At 35.8% G+C, this 22,064-nt stretch overlaps 2 protein-coding genes across 3 annotated transcripts; one reads left to right on the top strand and one right to left on the bottom strand.

The window, feature by feature from the left end:
* Positions 1-3,458: 3,458 nt before the first annotated feature.
* Positions 3,459-15,920, bottom strand: LOC143461896 (protein PALS1-like). Of its 2 annotated transcripts, none has more exons than XM_076959830.1 (17): positions 15,763-15,920; positions 13,884-13,999; positions 12,083-12,137; positions 11,136-11,749; positions 10,774-10,934; positions 10,466-10,593; positions 10,021-10,133; positions 9,469-9,570; positions 8,860-8,937; positions 8,472-8,648; positions 8,099-8,353; positions 7,551-7,756; positions 7,196-7,317; positions 6,913-7,074; positions 6,460-6,662; positions 5,086-5,196; positions 3,459-4,912 (listed from the first exon to the last, which is right to left on the bottom strand). In XM_076959830.1, exons 4-17 carry the CDS (start codon positions 11,628-11,630, stop codon positions 4,721-4,723), a joined length of 2,505 nt encoding a protein of 834 aa, XP_076815945.1. In that variant the 5' UTR covers positions 11,631-11,749; positions 12,083-12,137; positions 13,884-13,999; positions 15,763-15,920; the 3' UTR covers positions 3,459-4,720. The 2 variants fall into 2 exon arrangements, with proteins under 2 accessions (XP_076815945.1, XP_076815944.1); XM_076959829.1 differs by lacking the exon at positions 15,763-15,920 and adding an exon at positions 14,739-15,131.
* Positions 15,921-20,745: 4,825 nt separating this feature from the next.
* Positions 20,746-21,911, top strand: LOC143462559 (uncharacterized). Its single transcript, XM_076960778.1, has 2 exons — positions 20,746-21,359; positions 21,435-21,911. Exons 1-2 carry the CDS (start codon positions 21,088-21,090, stop codon positions 21,622-21,624), a joined length of 462 nt encoding a protein of 153 aa, XP_076816893.1. The 5' UTR covers positions 20,746-21,087; the 3' UTR covers positions 21,625-21,911.
* Positions 21,912-22,064: the final 153 nt, after the last annotated feature.

The following is a 22,064-nucleotide window of genomic DNA, read 5'->3' as shown; positions in this document are numbered from 1 at the left end:
CTATAAACACAAAGTAGTTTAATTTAACATAGCTAGTGAATGAAAAGGTAAGTTATAAACTAAAGCCCAAAGCCTTAAGCAACCATCTCACAATAAACAAGCAGGCGTGCCTAAAATATCGAAAACTAACGATGAATTTTAAAATAGCACAAGACAGAATACTATTTAAATGGTGCAATTACTGTGCTATCGCTACCCTGTCCACGTTTCTACAACGTTTCAATCACATCAACCGACCACGAAATACCAACCACATCTTCCAAAGGGAACAACGTGCTTCTAACTTCAAACCACGTGCGTTTTATTTTACAGTCGTTTCGCTTTTTTCTATTTCCCGGCATTGAATTCGAGAAACGTCTTTCATTAATATTCATCCGCAAAAATAGTTTGTGGATAAACTACAAAAAACAAAAGTCATTTCTAAGCTAATTAATATATAAATTGGAGTAATACGTCTTTTTAAATTTCTTATGCAAAAATTATACATTAATATTGTCTGTTAAAAATTTTAAAAAGTTTTATTTACAGGAAGCTGATTTAGACTCACAGTTTTCTAGAACTCTCTGTCGACGAACACGTTGACCTAAATAGCAGTGTGGTTTAGTCATTTTCACCATGGTGAGTGATTCGGCGTGCAATCGGCCGCAGAAATTTCTAGAATTTTGAAGATTTTACCCCATGCTTTTGCAATGATTGTACAACACATTACCAGTATTTGCTTCATTTGTCAACGCGACAGGCAATTTGGTGGCATAGTGACTTGGTCAAACCTAACGGAAAGCTTTAAACGGAATAGACTCCGCCTTTAGGAACTAGCACCACTGGATGAAACATTTTCTTCAACTTTAGATTTGGTAAATTAATTTATTCTTAAGGGTGTCATAAACTCTCTTAATTATGTTGGAACAGCAGACATGTTATTATTTGCATGCATCATTTGTTGCCGCACTATTAGGTAGCCAGAAGAAGCTTTTACTTGACCTTTTTCATAGGTCGCTTTAATTGAAGTAACGATTTTCTGTAAGCGCTTGACCCGTATATTGCTACATTTGATTTTCGTTTGTGTTACTTGCGTCACAGCGACAGCTGGTCATAAAACATAATTGCCACAGTCAAAACCAACACAAAGATCGGAGACATGTGGAGGTCGATGAAATTTCTCTGAATGTCTTCGCTAACGTATTTTGTTATAAAAAGAAAGCAATGGTTGATTTCAATAGCCGACAGCCATTAGTGACTATAAACCTTCTCTACAATTTATCCTACAAGCTAACTGCTAACCCCACTTTTACCGGACACGCAACTTCAATTTGGAAACATTGAGATAAATCTGAATTGATGAAGGCTTACTATGCTGCTAACCAAAGGTCCATTTAATCGAAGAAATTACTCCAATTTCTGACTGTTTTAGAAGTGTTTAGTTTTCATTCTTTGATGAGATGACGTATAGTGCAGGTTGTAGGCTACAGCCTTGTTTTGTTTGATTTTGAAAATTTAAGTCGGTTGTTGTCGTGCGTGTGGTTCGATAGTGTAGGATAGATAGAATCGAACGGAAACATTAGTAGAAAAACAGATTGTCGCTTTAAGGTTGTTTTCACCACCTGATCAATATCTCATTACGACAACGAACCAACAGCGGTGTTTAGATTTAGCCTTAGGTTTCACTCCACATACACCAGTGACGTGAACGCTTTGCTGCAAGAATCGCAGCTCTTTGTTCTGTACAATGACACAGTATATCATCCAGTCTCCTGATGGAATCTCTGCTGGACAGCAATTGCACTCATTCTATCAGGCAGCAGCAAACTTCAAACCTTTTCTTTCAAGAAACTTGTCAAATATATCTGGCAAATTTAAAAAAAAAATTCTAGTTCTACTTAATTTGCCGAAGTTGTAAGTAGGGCCGGTTTCGGGCTTAAATTCCCAAAAAAATCGGGCCAGATTCGAGCCCGAATTTATACTCACGCTCTACCACACCCACGATAGTTTTATATCGTAATTTCACTCTTACATGACACTCCATGTGCGCAGTGTGCTAAAAATCTTCCGCAGAGCACAACTTAAAAAAGAGGACAGTCAAAAAATGGCATCAAAAGATGTCTTTGGTTCATTCAGTGAAATTAACTTACGGGCTTCAAATGAATTTTTGGGTTCGGGTTAATAATGTAGGCTAAGGCAGGTTTACAGCTATGGCCTATGCTACAGCATGCTAGAAGCCTAATAAGCCTATAAAACTAAAGGTATAGGGCAGATGCACGATCGAAAACATAAGTGTATACATGTAACTCCAGATTAGGTTGCACAGTTTCATTGATTGGCAATGGCAACAGCTTCATTAATTTGCAACAACTTTGTGGCTCAATCTGTCGTGCGCACCCGAATCATATTTCGTGTGAACAGGGGCCTAGTTTGCTAGAAAACTTTCGAAAGGACAAATTGGATGTTACATGCATCGGCAGTTACGGAATACAGTTCCTATTGTGATAAAACATGCTACTTGTTCAAAAGTTGGGAGATGCTTCCCCGTACCCTCTGAACAGCGTAATACAGTTATGTTCATTTGTATACAACTAATTCGTCCGACGGAAAGACACGTTGGTCATAGGGCCAAGGTTTGCCGCAATGCAACGGCGTGGCCGCACCACTGAATCGCACTTAAATAGTTTTTACAGCGCAATCAATTTGGATAAAGTAATTAAGTTTTCGAACTTTTAACTAAATTAGGATTACGGTCAGGGCTTTAGAGCAGGCATAAATGTTAAATTGCTCCAGATCCGGAGCTCTCTTTTATCATAAATTAGCTCCAGCTCCGGAGCTCATTGATACCACTGCTCCGGCTCCATTTACGTCAAAAACTGAGGTTTAAGGATACACGCTCAATTTGGAATATATAGCGTTTCAAAATAATCACAAACAAAACAACACAATCAATGAACACAAAACATTTATTTCTGCACAAAAAAATGTTGAAAAACCATTCGTACGAAGGAATAATATTGCCTCTATCAAGTCTTCTTTCATCGAGCATCTTAAATCTTATGAAATACTTCGGAGCCGGAGCGATTTTTCAAACAACTGGCTCCATTTAAATTTCACGTAGAGCTCCGGCTCCAGCTCCATTGAAAATGCATGGTTCCGGTTCCAAAGCCCTGATTACGGTATACCACAAGCGATTGTTGTCAGGCAGAGTGTATGGCGAAATATCCTGTACCTGTCTCGCGGTACTCCTGGCAATTCTTCATGGATTTCTAGGACCTCGCGAAACTTTTGGAAATCACTGTGCTAAGCTAGTTTTCCAGATATTACTTTCCACTGGAAGTATAATGCAATTCGTCCATTAGCAAATCCTCATTGTACAGTGTATCATTGGCAATAATGATTGTATTATCCAGTTTTGGAGTCGTTGTAAAATTTATCATTATTCATTATGATAACGTCTTGACTAATTAGAAAATATGTAGTGTCTATATAAGAAAGTTTATTACGCAATATATTGTAAATGTACCACGTTAAACATTTCAGGGAAAATATAGTATGCAAACAAGAACATTAACTTCAAGGCACCAAGAATTAGAAAACTTGGAGCATTTGCCGTCTTATATCGCACAAGGACATAAAACAAGATTTTCAAAACATAATAGCCTCTCAAAAAATGTTTTTAGTTTTTGTGAGCAGATTGTGAAGTGTTAATTTACAGTACGAAAAAATTAATACACTTCATCTAATACATATAAAACTGTGACCATTACATTAAATTTTGCAATTTGCTGTGTAAAATTCCCACTTTAAACTGTTTTTTTTTTCGGTTGTAAATTTAGGGCGTTTACCAGAAGGGGCTGTGACTTATATAATAAAATCAAACTTCATAATTATATGAGCTAAAATATCTGACAGATCACAATTAGGCAAAAAAGAAACCTTGTTATGCAAAGAAAGGTGCTGTATGAAATAAAAAAGGTGAAAAATACTGGTTTGGCAATAATTATACAGTTCTATGTACAACATGAGAAATATATGAAATAACAACAATTCAACTGTCCTGAAATATAAATAAACGCTATATAGAGATATAAATGCAACATTGGGAACGCAGCTGAACCAAATACCACCGTGTTTTTGCGGTTTAATATACAAAAAAAACTTTCGAGTTTAGACTAACACCAAATATCTTTGTCTAGCACCAAGGGAAATTGGCAGGCTTGTGTTAAGTCATGCTCGTGCCTAAATATGTCTTGTTTGAAACGGTATCGACAGTATAAACATGCACCACTTACAAAAACAATAGGAAAAAAGACGAAGTTTTGTACTGACGACTCAAGCGTGCTGATAGTAGATGCTTTTGGAAATTTGACAGCAGTCCGTTAAAAAAATACACAAGAAATTAATTGCAAAGATGCCTTGCTGCACAGCATGTTGCATCAAAACATGAAAAATGGAAAAGCTTTGATCAACGAAAAAGTAATAAATAACAAAAATGAAAATGAGCTTATGCAAGTAACGTACGACCCATAACTGTGGTCGATTGGATTACAATACACCTGAAACGGTTGCATACGTTAGGTTAGCATGGAGCGTAAAAGCACCGTGTGTTACGGCTAAAACTGCATTTACGAAAAGGCTCAGTATAAACAGGCCGATATAACTGCATTTCGTTGATAAGGCATGTGTTGTGCGCATCTGCAGGAAACAGCCGCAATTTCCGCCGTTTTAGGACAGCGTCTTATAGAGGGCTTCCATCGTCAAGCCAAGATGCAGGCACCCACTGTGGCTCAGTGTCGAGCTTGTTGATTGAACGAAGAAGTTCGGCGTAGGAACGGTTTAAGTCGGTATTCCTTATTGTCTCGTCAAAGTAATGGCCGTAACGCTGCTCTATATCCCGCGCCTTTTCGATAATGCTGCGTAATTCGGCTTCCTGGCGAAAAAAATAAGTAGGTTATTGAGGGATTAGCCCGTCAGCTCGCTTTGTCTAATCCGCAGTTAAAATCTGCATGACAGCAGTCGGGTAGTGGAAAGTAGGTCGATAAATCCAGACATTGGCGGGATAATACTGTATTTCGTGTAGTTGCCTAACTGTGTTCAAGTCACCTTCAGCTGTTTCCCTTCTTTGCGCATATTTTGCCGCAGTTTCTCCAGCGGCGGTGGGCCGATGAACACTATGTACGGCTTCAGATCGGATGTACACAATGTTCGAAGGGACTGTAAATAAAAAATAAATTAGTGCGTACACACCAAGACATAGAAACTAGGGTTGGATTATCCGGATAGCGGTTAACCGGTTAACCGCAGGGTTTTTTTCTATCTGATATCCGGATATAAATCTGCCGGTTAACCGGTTAAAAGAGTATCGTTGCTAATGCGTTTTACACTTTTTAATAAGTTTGAACATTCTTTGTTACGTAGAGGCTGACTCCCGCTGAGCGCAATTAAACCTTTTTTCACACTTCTATTGTCTTATACCAGGGGTGGGCAACCTTTTTGAACTCGAGAGCCGCTTTGGTTGTTAAATTTTTACTGACGAGCCAAGTCATAAGAACTTATGACGTCATAAATAGTTAATCGTTTAATTTTTCCATATCTGCATTCCTCAATCGAAAAATATCATTAAATTTGAATAATTAACAACTTGTCATGAATGCTGGCCTAAATAAGGAAAAGAAAAAGAGAGAAACGTTCATAAACGGTAGTCTTGGTAGCCTATACAATTTCTTTGAAATTTTACGATTCGACTAGAAGAGCCACAAAAAACATGCCGGAAAGCCGCAGTTTGTCCACCCCTGTCTTATACTTTCAACTACGGTACTCGTAAAATGCACGAGTGAAATTTAGTATCACGTCACAAAGAAAGCATAATGAATGATTGAATGATGCATTGTGCTTTATAAGGAGGGCGTTGCAGAAGCAGTGAACATTAAATTTGTGTGATTTTTCTCGTATTCGCTCGTACTGCGCGTGTGCGTAGATCTGCAATAAAACTGTGTAGTGATTTTACAATCCATTTTTCATGCAAACCTCGTGAAATCGATTGTTTCACTTAGCAGTTATCTAACCGGTTAACCGGTTAGATAAATTCCAAATATACGGATATATCCGTTATCCGGATAGTAAAAATTATTGATATCCGAACTAACCCTAATAGAAACTTTGTTCATAACATTGTAAACTAATAAAGGAATTAAATAACATTTCTACCTAAATACTGTAATACCAGTACCGTATAACGAAAGTCAGCTGTTAACCTAAAAAAGCCATTTCAGCCCAGATCGTTATCCATTTAATTAGTGTTAGGCTATGAACAAATGCGGCAGACACGCTTTTTAAAGCAGGAATATAATATCAGAATGTTATACTTATTATACGATCTGAAAAAATAAATCGTAAAAAATCACAATAACGGTATTCTTTCCAGTGAAATACTATATTTGCTTTTTATGGTGACAAAGCTAAGAACGGTTGACTTACTTCTGCGTGTAAATTAAGCACGCATATCTTTGAAATATCGATAATGCTTCGAACAGCTTCTATGGCGGTTCCATACAAGATCTTCTGGTAAGCTCCGTACTCAACAAAGGCGTTCCTGGCCACCATGGATTCGAACTCGTTTTGTGAAACGAAGTGGTAATCGATGCCTTCTCGCTCGCCCGCGTTCGGTGGCCGCGTCGTATCTAGATCAGTCACAAGCGGCGTTACAGAGCAAATAAAAAAATTGTTGCAGTCTAACATTTCAAAGCAAATTAATCTGTCATACAATATTTGTATTATAACCATCAAAAAGTTTTTGAAGTTAAATTAATATATAATGATTAACGTTGATTATGAGTATTTCTAATATATTAATTCTTTATTGTTGGCTTGTTATTATAATTACTAACATACTTGAGCAAAAGCAACTACCACAGGCCACAGCATACTTACGTGGCACTGGGGAGGCAAATCTTTCTCTATCGTTATCTACTAAGCGTTGACGTAATTCGTGACGTCCAACGTTGGGTGGACCTATCAAAACAATAGGCCTCTTGCGTGCTTCTGGTTGGTGGTACAACGCCAACTCCTCATAGGTTTGAATATCTTCGTCGTCTGCAAAATAATTCTATCTTAGTGGATTAGCTCATTTTGAACACATTTTGTATGGTAACCAAAGCTTTTCGAAAATCCTGAAATGTTCTAAGTAAATTTTTAAATTCAATTAATCGCTCACCATCGTTTTCGTTGTACAGAGTGGGGGCCTGTTTTGGTTTCTTTTTCATCCCACAGAGAAGACTTTTCTTCTTTTCCGGAGCGTTGTTTTCTTTGATTAGGGATATCCTCAACGCTTCTCGCCTGTCGTAAACAATTCACTGGGGTTTGAGTGGCATGCACAAAACAGCTTTGTGTTAAGTGGTACCTAATAACTAAACTGCAAAGCTGGGTTGCTGTCCGATTGTTATAAAAACGTTTCTATCAACTTTTACAGGTGATTGTACCGGCCTAACGATACTTGAAACAGTCTTGGAAGCGTTTAGAACAGCTGAGTTTTAAACAGCAATAGGCGGCAAGAAACAGAAAACACTCACTGGTGTTGAAAGTCCTGCGACGGCACCAAACCAGCAAGTGTCAAGTGAGTGTCGTCTTCGTCATCACGGTACGCCTGCCACCAGTTGGCATCATCGGTCGACATGATGCGGAGAACGTCACCCTTTTGGAATGACAGCCCGAGCTCTCGACACGGCAAGTAAGGGTCATCAAACGCGTCGTAATCGAAAAGAGCTCGGACATGTTTCTACAAGGAATGATGAAGATTCAATCAACTATTACACTCGAAACACAGATAACATCATATTACCATGAAAGTGAGGAGGCAAGTCCAAAAACAAGTTGGCCTCAAATCAAAGAGTAGTAGTCAGTAAATATACTGGAGGAAGGACATTGATTTAAGGCTGACTTGTTTTTGGACTTGCCCGTCACTCTAATGTATAGGGTTGTTACTAAGAGCTTTCTTCGCACAAGCGAGAAAGCCTAGAGCTCAAGTAGCATTTTGGAGAAAAAAATAAATCCTCTTTTTGCAATACGAAATCACATATACCAAGAGGAAAAGCTATTGTGAACACGAAAGAAACCTCACCACAACTTCATTTGGATCTTTCACAATTCTTCCATTTACCACCTTGTTGGGCGACGCAAGAACAAAAACCAATGTTCCGTTCATGCCAGCTATCGTGTCCCCAACTTCATTAACGTCGAGGCCTCTCATTGCTCGTCCATTGACCTCGATCAACTCGTCACCTTCGTGGAGGAGGTTACTGCGTTCAGCGATACCTCCGCTGATTATGCGACTGATTGCCACTGTACCGTCATCTTCAGTTCTTACAGTGGCACCCTGTTACAATGAGTTTGTGGTGGACTTAGACATCATTCACTTAATGTAAGCAACATTTATTATCTTTCTACTGTCTTGAAGGTCAATGCCTGATTCAAAGAAAGTAGAAGACACTCACCAGTGCCTCTGTGGTCTTATCAATCCTGACAACACGAACGTTTTTGTCCGTGTACTGTGAAACTCTCTGAATAATTTCCTCATCCTCAGCGTTATGGATGTTAATTTCGTTATATGGGTTACTGCTGCTGCGAGGTTCCAATAAGATGGCCGCACCATCATGCGCCGATATGAGACCCTGAAATACATTTTAGCAGTGAAATTAACAAGGTAGTTAAAGCATCATCAGAAGTAGGAGGCTTGATCAACATATGAATGCAAAAATTGCTTGCAATTAACCAGAATTAACTGAAATTATGACTGCTAGAGTTACAGTACTCAAATATTGCTGTTACTAGAACACATATTTCTACCTTAATTACTATATGAGATCACTAATAATAAGCAACCTTAAACGCTGGTGACGAAAGAATATTATTCAGTTCTGTTCCCTGGGGCAAGTTTCTGTACAACAGCTCCTCTTGTACCTTTGTAATTAACTCTGTTGTAAATAAACTAAATATGCGCCATTATAAGCAAACACATAAACATAAAGGTCATCAAATGTAACTGATACATATGCCAATCTCTGTACTTCGTGAAAATTCGTTAAGTAGTATGTTAAAACAGTGTTTCCCAACCCAGGAGATACAAGATTAACAAAGATCACTGCGATATTACAGTTAAAACAAAGGATTTGCAGCGTAATCCTTTAATCACAAACAATTATGTTTTAAATAACATTTTCTTTTAAAAGTCCCCAAATAGACCTTTTTCGCATTACCAGCAACCAGCTTCTTTATAAATAATGCAAAAAAAATTGGTAAGCAATTTAGGGTGGTATGAAATTTTTTTTGAAAACCGAAATGGTTGGGACCCACTGTGATCAAACACCGACTATATCCAAAACAGGTCATAAATGGCATTCTGTTTAAATATATAACAGTTAGATTTGAAGGCTAAATGGTCACTAAATAGTAGTAATGAACACTGGTTATTGTTATGAAAGACCAACTCACATTATCTGCAACCGATTGCATGTCTGTGACTTGTGGTTGCAAAGGAGCATTTGATTGAGGTGTAGTGCTTTCCACTATTGTTGTATGAAGCTTCACTGCTTCCTAAACGTAATTATGAATGGCAACAGAGATTAATGAAAAATAAATCAACAGTATTAGCAAGCCTAAGAATAAAACAAAATTCACTGCATAAATACCAAGATAAAAATTTACTGAACTTCCGTTGTAGGTTTTCCAACTCTTAAAAATTATGTTTTAATCAGTTTATTGCTTCCACGAATGCTAATTTCACCGATTGTCAAAATGGTAAGAAAGCAAATAAATTTAACACAACATGATTTCAATCACAAGATACATAAAACATGAAGGTCCAAGGATTCATGACCAAATTAGATAATTTTTATCTAACCATTGTTTTTAAAACTGCAAAACTGTTGGGTAAATTAAGCAATGATCAAGTAGTTTAGCAAACATGTTATTGTTATAATTTTAATAATAATGCTACTAGAAAAAAGCTTAATATTATATTAAGAACCTTTTGAAATATCCTACCTGAAAGTTTTCAGATTGCATTAATTCTTTGATAAAGCCAAGGTCCTTGTTTAAATCCTCGTCATCAATTTCGCTGCTTATTGCATTCAATGAAGTAAACATTTCCTGTATATCTGTGAGTGTGGTTTGATCATACGTGTGTAAATTAATACCATGAAAAAAGTTATGATAACTTTCAAACTATCACATTATGTATTTATTTTTCAAAAATTTTCGTTTTTATGTTCATGCATTCGCTCGGCTAATATTTCAAATGAAGCATAGCCAAATAAGTTTAGGAGGTAATTGTTAGAAATAGGAAGTTACACTATGTTATGTTAAACAAAATAGAGCTCATGAGATTAATGTCATAAGCTTTGACTTTATCTCTTTTATCGCTTATTTTGGCAAATAACTTTAAAAAATAAAACACATTAACTAAAACATTTGCTCATAAATTCTTTACCCATAGCAGGTGATTTAGCTGTTCCCCTTGCATCTCCATTCTCAATATAACTGTCTCTTTGAAAACCGAGATTTTCAACGCCTTTCTTTTTTGCTTTCAGTTGTTCATCAGGAGTCATGTGCTTTAGACTGCATATAAAACATACAAAGTAACAAGCTTGAACACATGCATGAAAAAGAATTGCCGCCTGAATTCGAAAAGATAATTCCGTTCTGAAAAGGCAGAAGGAAATAATCGTATTTGTAAGTTTACAGTCAATCTTTACAGACAGTTATAATGGACTGTTCTTTTGAATCTTCCAGTTTTACCTTTGAATTTTCTTAGCACCTTCCTTTCCTGTCATCTGCTGACGAATCAAAGCATCACGAATCTTCTGTTCCTTCTGTCTTCGTGCCGATTCTCTCATCCGATTGATGCGATCAAAATTCATGTCTGGTTGAGGGAGGGTAGCAGCAACTTTTGCAGCATCCTTATGAATCAAGTAAATAGCTTCATTAATTGACAGAGAGAGTTCAAGATGAGATAGTCTCTAGTTGACATAAAAAGGTCTCTAATTTTAGACATCTTTATGTCAATATAAATTAATTATAATTAATGCAGGTCATGAATTATAGTAACTAATATTATCAATAGCTTCATATGGTTTGTTCGGTCTTTCCTCATGTCTTACTTCAAGGTCCTTGGCAGTTTTTGCTTTTTGTGATTTGTTGATGTTTTTGTCAAGAGGAGTTGAAGGAGGAGCCCCAGCCACACTTGGAGTTGATCTTCCGGATCTAGGCGGGTGCTTTGCAACATATTCCGGAGGACAATCCACTGCCATTTCCATGGTAGAGTCATCAGGAGGAAGGATCCTACCAAAGGAGCCATTCATCTCTTTGTAACGATTTGGGTCACGAGGTAGTGCCGCGGTAGCCATGCTGTCCAGTAGACTGTTGATTTTCCAATCAAATCTACCGCTGTTTGTTAAGGGATTGATCAGTCTGTCAGCAAGCTTATTGAGAGGCTTATAAGATGGTTCTCCTGGAGAAATGTGATACAGACTCAAAACGCTGGTGTCACGCAAAAGTTTATCTTTGCTTGTGTTTTGAAGCGAACTGAGGCCTTTGATGAAATTTGCAATATACAAATCCCTTTCTCTAAAAATCAACCGAATATCTTTTGGCATATCATATTGCTCTATGAGCTCAATGTGGCCATCATGATAAAGTCTTTTTAATCGTTCTTGACCAACTTCCTCAATGCCAAATACCACAGCACGTTTCCCTTCTGGAATCTCAACAAAGCCTAAAGGAGAAATGCACTTCTGCTCAACATTATGATTCAGAAATGTAAATACCAACAAAAAAGGAATTTCAAAATAATAAAATTTGGGAACTGAAAATTCACCTGGCTAAATATTTGAAAATGTCCGTTAAGTTACTATTTAACAAGTGTAAATCAAAGTTTCCACACAAACGCAATGTTTCTACTTTCTACATTTGAAAATTCACCAAATGAACAGTTAGCATAACATTCATAACAACTTGGAAAATTATGTAAACTATTAAATAACATCATTACTGGTATTTATCCATTAGCCAAAATAGGCCTATCGAAACAAAAATGTGATTTACACACCTGCTGTAAGTCTCCCTCGCTTGACATGCAATTTAATATTCTTTGATTTGATACACTGTAAACATAGAGAAAAAATTTAGAATATATATTTAAAAACCTACCCTCAATGTTAGAAGATTGTACTGCAGTGTAAATAAAACAAGACATCTTTACTTGTCCTAATAATACTAAATAGAATGATAAAACTATATAGACAAAGCAAACAAACTTTCTGTTTACGCACGTTGAAATTTTAATTAAATCCACACGATCAAACTAAATAAACAGATCTGTGGAATGTGGATATTTACTTTAATTTTGGTAAACTTTATCTTGGAATTTTATCCTCTAAATGTTCTAGGCTGGGACATACAGGATCTACTGTAAATACAATTAATCTTGGACTGATTTAAACCTGTAGATTGTGTTTTATTGAACTTGCAAAATGTTTGTCAGTAATCTTTAATATGCTTAGAAGTGAACCTATGTGACCTCAAAATACCAAATATAGTAGTATCTTACTGAACCACTGGATTAATTAATGATATTGTCCGTAGCTTAATTCATAACTGCCAACAACTGTGTGAAGCAAAGATCTGATCTGAACATTAAAATATCAGCATGGAGTCTGCTCAGTGTCACTAAACTTCAATTAACTGACAACTTCTCATCTACACACATACATGGGCCAAGCTAGCTGCTAACTTACGACTGGTTCTAAAAGTTGTTAACTACAAAAATCAGTTTCAATGCAAAGTAATCACTACTAAATAAAGCTACAAAAGCCTGCTCCAGAATCTACAGTCAAAATTCAAAAACCAACAGCAAGGGCTGTAGTCTCAAATACTAACAGACAGAACACTATTTCAAGTTATATATTTAAAAAATATATAAATCCAGGAATTAGAAATTAAATGATCTTTGACACCTTAGTGAATATCTGCATCAATTAACAACCTACTGTACATAAACTAAAACATTAGTAGTATCAAGTCTAAGATTTTCAGTTCAAAAGTTATTATCCTTGGACCATCAACTGACAAAGAAAAGAAAATTCTGATTTTTTGATAGCATTACAAAACAAACAACTGTCATTTTAAGCACTCTACAAACAACTATAATACCTAACTAAATCTGTCTAAGCATAAGTTATGTACAGTATACTGTATAGGAGAATGTTGGTTTAATAGTAGTAACACACAATTATGCACTACTACTGGTTTCTAAAATTAACAACATATATATAATTATATATGTCAGAATATGGAAAATTATTTTTTCAAGCTGTATGCAAAACATGAAGAGAGTTTGAAGAAAAATTCTGTAATTTATTTTGACACCAATAAATTTTACTGTAGTTTCCTGCAAAGTAATATGTTATACATAATAACCGACATGATCATCTCTTTTTGAAGCAAAACTACAATCACCCTAATCATGTTAAACTCAAGTAAATTAGGCTATCAACACCATGTTTACAGTATTTCCTCGATTTCACCTCTTGCATTGTTAATACAATTGCTGTACAAAGTGAGCTGCACATTCCATTACCTGAAGTTATTTCTAATTTTCCCACTTGTAATCATACCGTAGCAATGCAAACAAATTTCTAATATCACTGAGTCAGCAGCCAAAGGCAGTTGTTTTTAGATAAACCGTTTCTCCTTATATCTTTATCACCTGGTTGTCTTATGGTACTAAGTATATGTTTGCTGGGTAACTTTTCATTTATTTGGTATTGCTTTACAAGCCTTTTAGGATGGATTGCATACATTGCACAGCATCGCTTTTTACCACATTTAACATAATTAAAAGGCCATACCTGTTCAATGTGCTGTAATATTCGCAAATACGAAGTTGTGCTGAAGTTTCGCGCGTTAATTTCAGTAATTTCGTCAACTGCTACCAAGTCATCAAACTCACCGCGGTAAGGTGAACCTAAGTAAAAATTCTATGACATTACATGATGTCAAGTTTTCAAAATGCCATCATGATAGCTTTAATTTATTTATTTCATAGATACTAATACGATATGTAGAAAATCTATAACAACATAACTGAAGGCAGCAGTGTGCATATATACAGCAAGTTTTTATATACAGCAAGCAACTCTTTTCGCAATCTCCACTGATATGCATGATAAGAATTTTATTTGCTAAATTGTAAATTATAAATATATATAAGCATACGTATACACATAACGTAAGCTCACGCTACGTATATCATACAGTGTCCTATTTTTTATCCTATATGATACGTTACATTTAATTTTTATCCAATAATTGATGCATTCCAATAAGATACATTATATATACATTATAATAAAAAAAAGCAGCAAAATACATTGAAAACGAAAATTACACCCAAATTAAACTCAGTAAAGGATAAGCACTTTGAAAAAACATTTTTAACAAAGTAAATTCATGATAGAATTCTTGTCTGATTATTATAAATATTCACCTATACAAAAACAGATGTGGAAGTTTCCAATTTATCACATGCCAATGCTTACAATTTTAACTTTCATCAAATGTACAGTGTTACAGCTTTATACGGTATTTATTGCTTCATTCCTAATCCTCAATGCTGTCTATTGAATGCATGCCATTACCACAAGTTATGTCTATATTTTGATTCTTAAAATATTTTTTGAAATAATGACTAAATCATTCCTTACCAAAAACCTTTATCAGTCCACCTATATTACTGGTCATGAGCAACACATATCCTTCTAGATTTGCCATGGCACTCAGAAATGATTGACAAAAAAGAACTGTTACGTATTTTGCAGATATTCCATTGTATTTCTTTTTCGATGAAAATGTGCACACAAAAACAGACTGCCTGTAATGGTTAAATTAACCTGAATTGGAACCAATGAAGCAGGCCTGCTCAAATTTCTGAAAATACTTGGGACGCCGCATCAACTTCACACATGACTGACCAAAAACAGACAAAAAGGTTGAATCAAGAGCAAACGTGACGCTATTGCTGTGTTGAGTACAGCACTTCAAATGAGCTAAGTGCAGTTATGAAGCACTATAGATGCAGAAATAAATAGATGAAAAAAGTTTTCCACCATGTAAAGAAATGACACTAAACTGAAGCACTTTCAAACCTACATTGTTTCAGATTGAGTGGTAAACATTTCTAAAATCTGAAAGCTAAAATTCCAATTTTTGAATGTCTCTGTTAATAACTGCATACGTAAAAAAGTGAAAAAAAATTTTCAGTCGAGATGATTAAATAAGCCCAAAATATGCCTTTGCCAATCGTGGGCACAATAGTAGTGTAGTTTAGCACAGATTTGGCTAAATGAAGAGTAAAAACATAGCTTACTATAGCATATGTAAATATAAATTTGGCACTTTGGATTAGGAATATAATTTATGAGTATCCTGTTGGAAACAGACTTAGATAACAAGCCATCTTATGAGTGTTGTAGTTATAAAACTAAAATTATTAAAAACTCATAACATGTAATCTTAGAAATTAAAAAACCTACTACTTTTATGACTTTTGTGGTGGTACATGTATGCCCAGTTGCACACTCTACTAAAGTCTACTGCAATAACCAAATTTATAAAAATTGAGCTATTTACGAATTACAAAACATCTAATTTTGAATTTTCTTTTTAGGCTATTCAAATTGAACTATATAATCATACCATAAACTCCTTTGGTTGGCTATATTTTCATACCTTATGATCAGCTGAAGACGTTGCTTGCAGATACTTGTAGCACTTCAAATTTCCCAGACCAAAAACAATGCAAGTATAAAAATATGTCTACAAGTTTATATTGAAACAGCTTTGAGACAAAATAACAAAGAATAAAAGTGAAATGCTTTTAATGCTGCAATAAATAAGTGACTTAATTGACAAGAATCAACTACATAACGTAACAATAACCAAGATGTGTTCACACCAAAGCATATACATATTATATACATTAGTTTCATCTTGGTCCTAGACAACTTTGGATTTAACATGTGGTGGATTTAGTACAGTAACTGGAGCATAAAAATATTAAAAGGGGCAGAACGACAAATAATCTACCTTAGTTTAATTTACGTATTATGCACCAGGTAATAAATAAAGCGTATCAGTGTATGATTGGCAGAGGTGGGCAGTCGGTACTTTGAAAGTACCGTTGGTAACGGTACCAGTACTTGGCAAAAAATGTGCCGATGGTTCCAGTATTCGATAATATTTTAAAAAAGTAGTTCGGTATTTTGTCAGTACTCGGTACTTTGTGAGAAAGGTGCTGCTGCAAATGCAATGTTTGCCGCTATTATGCCCCCGGTAAAAGTTACTCCAGGCCAAAACATATGTGACGTTAATCGCTTGCAATTTTGCTTGACATTTCTAGATTAAAAAAGATCAACAGATGCTAAAATTACTAATATTATGAATTAATTAACATGTATTTTGGGTGAAAATCTAACAAAATATGGGATTGATGGAATGTGTAATAATGAGATAGTCATTAGAAACTTTAGACAAGAATATTGCTTGTTTACAAGCAAAAACATCTTGAAATAGATGGCAAAATTATGAAAAATTGCACAATTTGCCAAATAATTTACACATGTGCATAACAAAACATATAGTAAACTCTGCTTATTCTGACAACTGTGGGACCAGGCCATTTTTGTCATAATATCCGAATGGTCACATTAACCAAAACTGCTACAACAACGTTTAATCACACCAGGATCGATACAGTTAGATAAAAAATGACAAAAAACATTGAACTCATTAATTATTTATTTCATCAACATTAAACAGAAACCTTAAAGTGAAAGTAGATTCTACTGTATATGAAAATAGCAACAACATGTCTGTGTCACTAAGATTCTCAAATAATTAGTTTTGTCAAAAAGTATAATATATTGCTGTTGACAACTGCTAAACTGCACATACTAAACTGTACAATTTACATAATGTGTGAAAATAGACGTATCATAGTTCTAAAAAAAGAGGGGTCGTATTGCAATTTATAGGGCATAGCTAGCAAGTAAAAGTTCAAAATCAAACTAGTCAGCAGTATTCACGATGGAGCAACATCCATTCTATTTAAATTGCATATTTAAGCAATTTCTCTCTGGACTCCTGCGCTAGGATAAAAAGTTTGCCACACCTTCATGATGCTCATCAACGCATGTCAATAGTGCAGGTTCAATAGCATAGCTAACAAGCAAGGCTAGTTTAGTTAGTATGGTAGCAAAAAAAATACTTGCGCGGTGTACTTTATTATTAATTTCTAGCCTGCATAGATAGGTTCTAAGCTAGTTCAGATTTCGAAAACTCTCAACTTTTTTTCTTGTTTTTGTGTTTAACTATTGGTAGCCTTTATGATGTTAAGAGCCTATAATATACTCTATAACACAAAGGTTAGTTTGGTAACTGGGGCTCAAGGGATGAGGAATCATCATTGAGTTTAAGTCATGCAAAGACTTTTCTCAGTCCAAGGATAGAGACTATATCATTCAATACCATAGTGTGCAATATTAAAATACCTCTTAAAATTATTGTGTTGAGTTTCTGTTTTAAAATATGGTTTTCTTTTTGATAGGCTAGGCGTTACTACATAACTAGCCAAAATTTTAAGAATTAGAAAAGCATTTTTTGAATTCTTGTTTCATAAAATTACCATGAGAAAACCCCTCCACCCAACTAAAAAATACGGAATTTTTAATGAGAATTCATATGAGCAATGACGTAAATTTTAGTGTAATGACATGCATGGAAGCCTCAATTCTTTGTTAAATTTGTTATTAATTGTTTACATAATATAAATCGGTGTGATAAATATGTTGAGCATGCATGGAGTCCTGACTGATTTGTAAACAGCTGTAACGACATAGGCTAGCTTAGTAACCAATAGACACTTTCCAAGTTACTGTCTGGGTGGCAAGATTTTTTTGATCGCCTATAATTAACAATGAAACTTGGCGATCTGCTTTCATTCTTTTTTAAATTGCAAGTGCTTTAAGCATTGGATTGAACGATTTCACTCAGGAAAATAGCATATGAATTTCTTCAAAAAATAAACATAATATGTTGCCTAGTTCTTATTTTACAGCGTTTGATTCCTACGCACTGGACTAGATAAGATGTCTAGATATGTGGTCAGCGAAGTATGCGAAGTGAAATGCGTAAGAGTTTGCATGGTATCTGTAGCACATGTAATTAAAGTAATTCACATCATATTTACTGTTAGTTTTTTTAAAACTTTGCTTGAAATGCAAGTCAAAATTACATGTGTAATGCACTGCAGATACCATGCAAACTTTTATGCATTTCAAGTCACATGCTATGCTGACTACGTCATGTCGAACAATACCTATTCATAAGATTCAAAATACTGTAAAAAAAAAATTATGCAATCTTTTTTTTGATATTTTTTTTTACAGTGTAAAGAAATTCATATGCTACTTGTCTGAGCGAAATCTTTACAATCCAATTCTCAAAACGCTTGCAATTTAAAAAAAAAATCAAAACGAGTGAACAATTTCTATTGTTAAGTTTAGGCAATCGAAAAAATCTTGCCACCCAAAACAAGATGGTGGCCATAACACGGAAAGGGTCAATTTAATGCAACATTTTCATGAAGTGTGACCTCAGAAAATTTTTCAAGTTAATGGCATTGAATTGACTCGAAACCTGAATTGTACTTAATTTGCATGATTTGACAATGCTTGACTGGAGTCCGAAAAAATGACTTGGTTACACCCCTAGTGCATTGGTTCTATTGTTCCAGCAGGCCAGACTGCCAGAATTCTGAGCCCTTGGCATGATCCACATTCCACGGCAGTTCAACTATTTAGGGCTGCTATCCCGTGGTCATGAGTATGGTACTGTAGCGGCGTATAGCCTATGTACTGATGTATAGGCTATGCATAACTAAATGAAATGTACGTATTTTGTAAATTACGATATCGGTGACGTGGGCGGTAGCTATAGCCTAGTCTTGACTTGGTTTGTTTTTTTCATTTGATGGTAGGCCGTATGCATATTAGATACGCTAGGTTACTGTAATGTGATATACCAGTTAGCCAGTATAGGACGGTAAAATACTGTAATTATAGGCTTTCGTTCCTTCTTGTTGATTGTCTGCGAGCGTACTTTTTCTTTGACCATTCTATAACAAGGTTAGCACAATACTTTTCGCAACTCACAAGTAATGGCGAAAAATAAACAATGCAATACAATACAATACAATACAATAACAGGCCTATAGACCTTAAACCTAGTGTAAACTAGTATAATGAGGCTATCCATTCCAGCCTATAGGCCTATAAGGGTGGAGCACCAACAAAAATTATTTTGATGAACTATTTGTGCCCCAAGTGGTCAACAACGGTTTTAGATTACAGTTTTTACGCATCATGGCTCACAAAAAGTTTGACCCACCAACATTTCTCCCCACCACTTGGGCCGAACTTTTTACAGTAGTCGCCGTTTATAAGTTCCACGGATATTGAATCCCAGCCTCTGATTGGAGCCAGATCCCGTGGAAGGAAATTTCTGCATACTAACGTAGTGCAACCAAGTTGGCTGCGATACAGGTAGCATGTCATTACTCATTATGGAAGGCAAGTCTGATTTCAGTTTCGCAGCAGTCAACTATACTAATGCTGTTAAAAGCAATCAGAAGAAAAAGGAATTTAAAAGGCCAAACTGCCTTACTTTTCGATCAGAAATGAAAATGCCAAGCAACGAAATTTATGGTCTTCTTGAAAACATTAAATTCTCACTAACCAAGCTCGTGGGCATTGCCGAGCGCCGAGGAAGTTCAATTGACGTTACATGTAAAAACAGAGCAAGTGCTCCGCCTCAAGTGCTGAAACATTGATTGGAAAAACGCTTGCAAGTCGCGGCAATGCCCATAAGAGCGTGGTATGCCATCGCTTGACGGAAACTACCGGTGTACATACCGGTAATAGCTGGCGTATTTCCCAAAACTTTAATCCGAAGGACCAAATGATCACTATAAACACCAATCCTGTTTCTTCCAGTACACCCAAAGAGTCAAGAAAGCGACCGGAAAGAAGTCCGAATGGAACAGAGCTTCCAGGCCCGAAATCCTTAAGTATGGTTCGAAAACGTTTCCCGTCATTTGCAAAATCTGTAATGGGGTGAATAAAGAGGGCGTAGAAGCGAATCTCAACGACAATTCTCATTGTTGAAAATGCGCTCCCGCACTTTTAGAGTGGCCACATTATGCTGCATTGAAGATGACAGGTTCATCGTGAAGATGAAGGAGAACAGTTGGTGGTTACTGTTTTATACAGTAAATACCATACCAAGGATATTTAATATATTGCAATCTGACTCTTAAGAAAAATTAGAAGGTTGCGAATTCTGTTTAGAAATTCCTAAACTTTAGTTGAATAGTTTATATAATTTTTAAACACTGAGAATCTGATTCATATCGGTTTTAGTAAGTCTTACTCTTCATTATTACTTCAAACAAACAATAAAAATTACAACAATATTATTATTTAGACATAGCCTATATAAAAAAAAGGATTTTAAGAACCCATTAGCAATCAAACGCATCAATCGTGACGGATAAATAAATGAATAGCAACATAGCATCACGTGACATGGAAGAGGTTAGCAAGACAAAGAGGCAGCAGTTGTGTTTGGTCTTGTTTCTTTTGTGGTCTAGTTACGAAAACGCAAGTAAACTATTAGGGGTGTCTGATCTTATTTTGGTTCATGCGTTATTTCGATATAATCGGAGGCTACAGGCAGGTAGGAAAATAATTTAAACGTTTCGAGACAACTAAAACATTCACAGATACTGTACCATGACAGTATTAGACTGTCAGTTTGAGATGTTAGTGAAGAGCCTGAAAGAAATTTTAGCTTAGGGTTGTGTAAAATGGACCCCAATAAAACGTGTAATTTGGACGCAGGCGTGGAGTTACACGTGGAGGCAGATAACATTACCTGTTTTCTTAGGGTATTAAACTGTCATTTTGTGATCCTTCTGATCTTGAACTTGGTACAAACATGACCACAAGAGCTGAGCGTAAGAGCAAAGGAGTGTATGGAAAGTGGGATGAAGAAGCGATGCGACATGCAATAGAGGCTGTAAGAGATGGCACAATGGGTACAAAAAAAGCAGCCAAACAGTTTGATGTCCCCAAAACGACTCTTCTTAGAAGACTGAAAAATATGAACAAGATTGCTCTTGGCAGCCGCAAGATGTTAGGAAGATCTACTGACCTCCCGGAAGAGATTGAAAACCAATTGGCAAAGCATATTGAAGATATGGAAGCCAGGTTTTCTGGCTTGACATTGATGGACCTTCAAAAGCTTGCATTCCAAATTGCAGAAGCAAATAACATTTCTACTAGATTCAACAAAGAAAAGAAAATTGCTGGCTATGAATGGGTGAAAGGATTTCTGAAAAGGCATCCAGAAATATCTCTTCGATCCCCGGAGGCAACATCACTAGCGAGAGCATCCGGATTTAACAAACCACAGATAGCTAAGTTTTTTGAACTCATACATGAAATTTATGAAAGTGTCATGCAGTGTCATTGAATTAGAAACTTATAGAGTGATGTTAGGTGCTATCCGAATAAAATTGAATATTAAGTTGTATGTTTTGGCCAAAAATGGAAGGGGTCCATTTTACCCAACAGTTGTGTAAATTGGACCCTTAACATGAAAAAATTTAATTTGGTAGTGCACCTGCATTTTAAATGATTTAAGCCCGATACTTCGTTATTTTGTACCTTTCATGTATGTAAATAAACAAGTGAAGTTTGGAAGAAATCAATCAAGGACTTTCGTTATTATCACAGATTTTGCTTAAGGGGTCTAAATTACACGAGTTTCCCCTACATTCCACGATGACTTTTAAGGAATTCGTTCACAGAGTTATTACGATCTATGTCTTCTCATTCATTGAGCTTTTAAAACTCAAAACTGAATACTGAAAACTAAAACTAATAAAAACATAGCATGCAACGATACATTTA

The sequence above is a fragment of the Clavelina lepadiformis genome, chromosome 6, assembly GCF_947623445.1.
Source record: "Clavelina lepadiformis chromosome 6, kaClaLepa1.1, whole genome shotgun sequence".
Lineage (NCBI taxonomy): Eukaryota > Metazoa > Chordata > Ascidiacea > Aplousobranchia > Clavelinidae > Clavelina > Clavelina lepadiformis.
The sequence above is the reverse complement of the archived record's forward strand: the minus strand, read 5'-3'. Positions and strand labels throughout refer to the sequence as shown.

Bases quoted from the DNA above. Each gene is read 5' to 3' on its own strand.
- LOC143462559 (XM_076960778.1), top strand. From the start codon at position 21,088: ATGACCACAAGAGCTGAGCGTAAGAGCAAAGGAGTGTATGGAAAGTGG. The intron at 21,360-21,434 runs GTTTTCTGGCTT...CATTTCTACTAG, and splicing joins ATTGAAGATATGGAAGCCAG to ATTCAACAAAGAAAAGAAAA.
- LOC143461896 (XM_076959829.1), bottom strand. From the start codon at position 14,805: ATGGCAAATCTAGAAGGATATGTGTTGCTCATGACCAGTAATATAGGT. The intron at 11,750-12,082 runs GTGTGTAAATCA...TTTCTCCTTTAG, and splicing joins GCGAGGGAGACTTACAGCAG to GCTTTGTTGAGATTCCAGAA. The intron at 10,134-10,465 runs GTAAAGAATTTA...CCACACTCACAG, and splicing joins AGCTAAATCACCTGCTATGG to ATATACAGGAAATGTTTACT.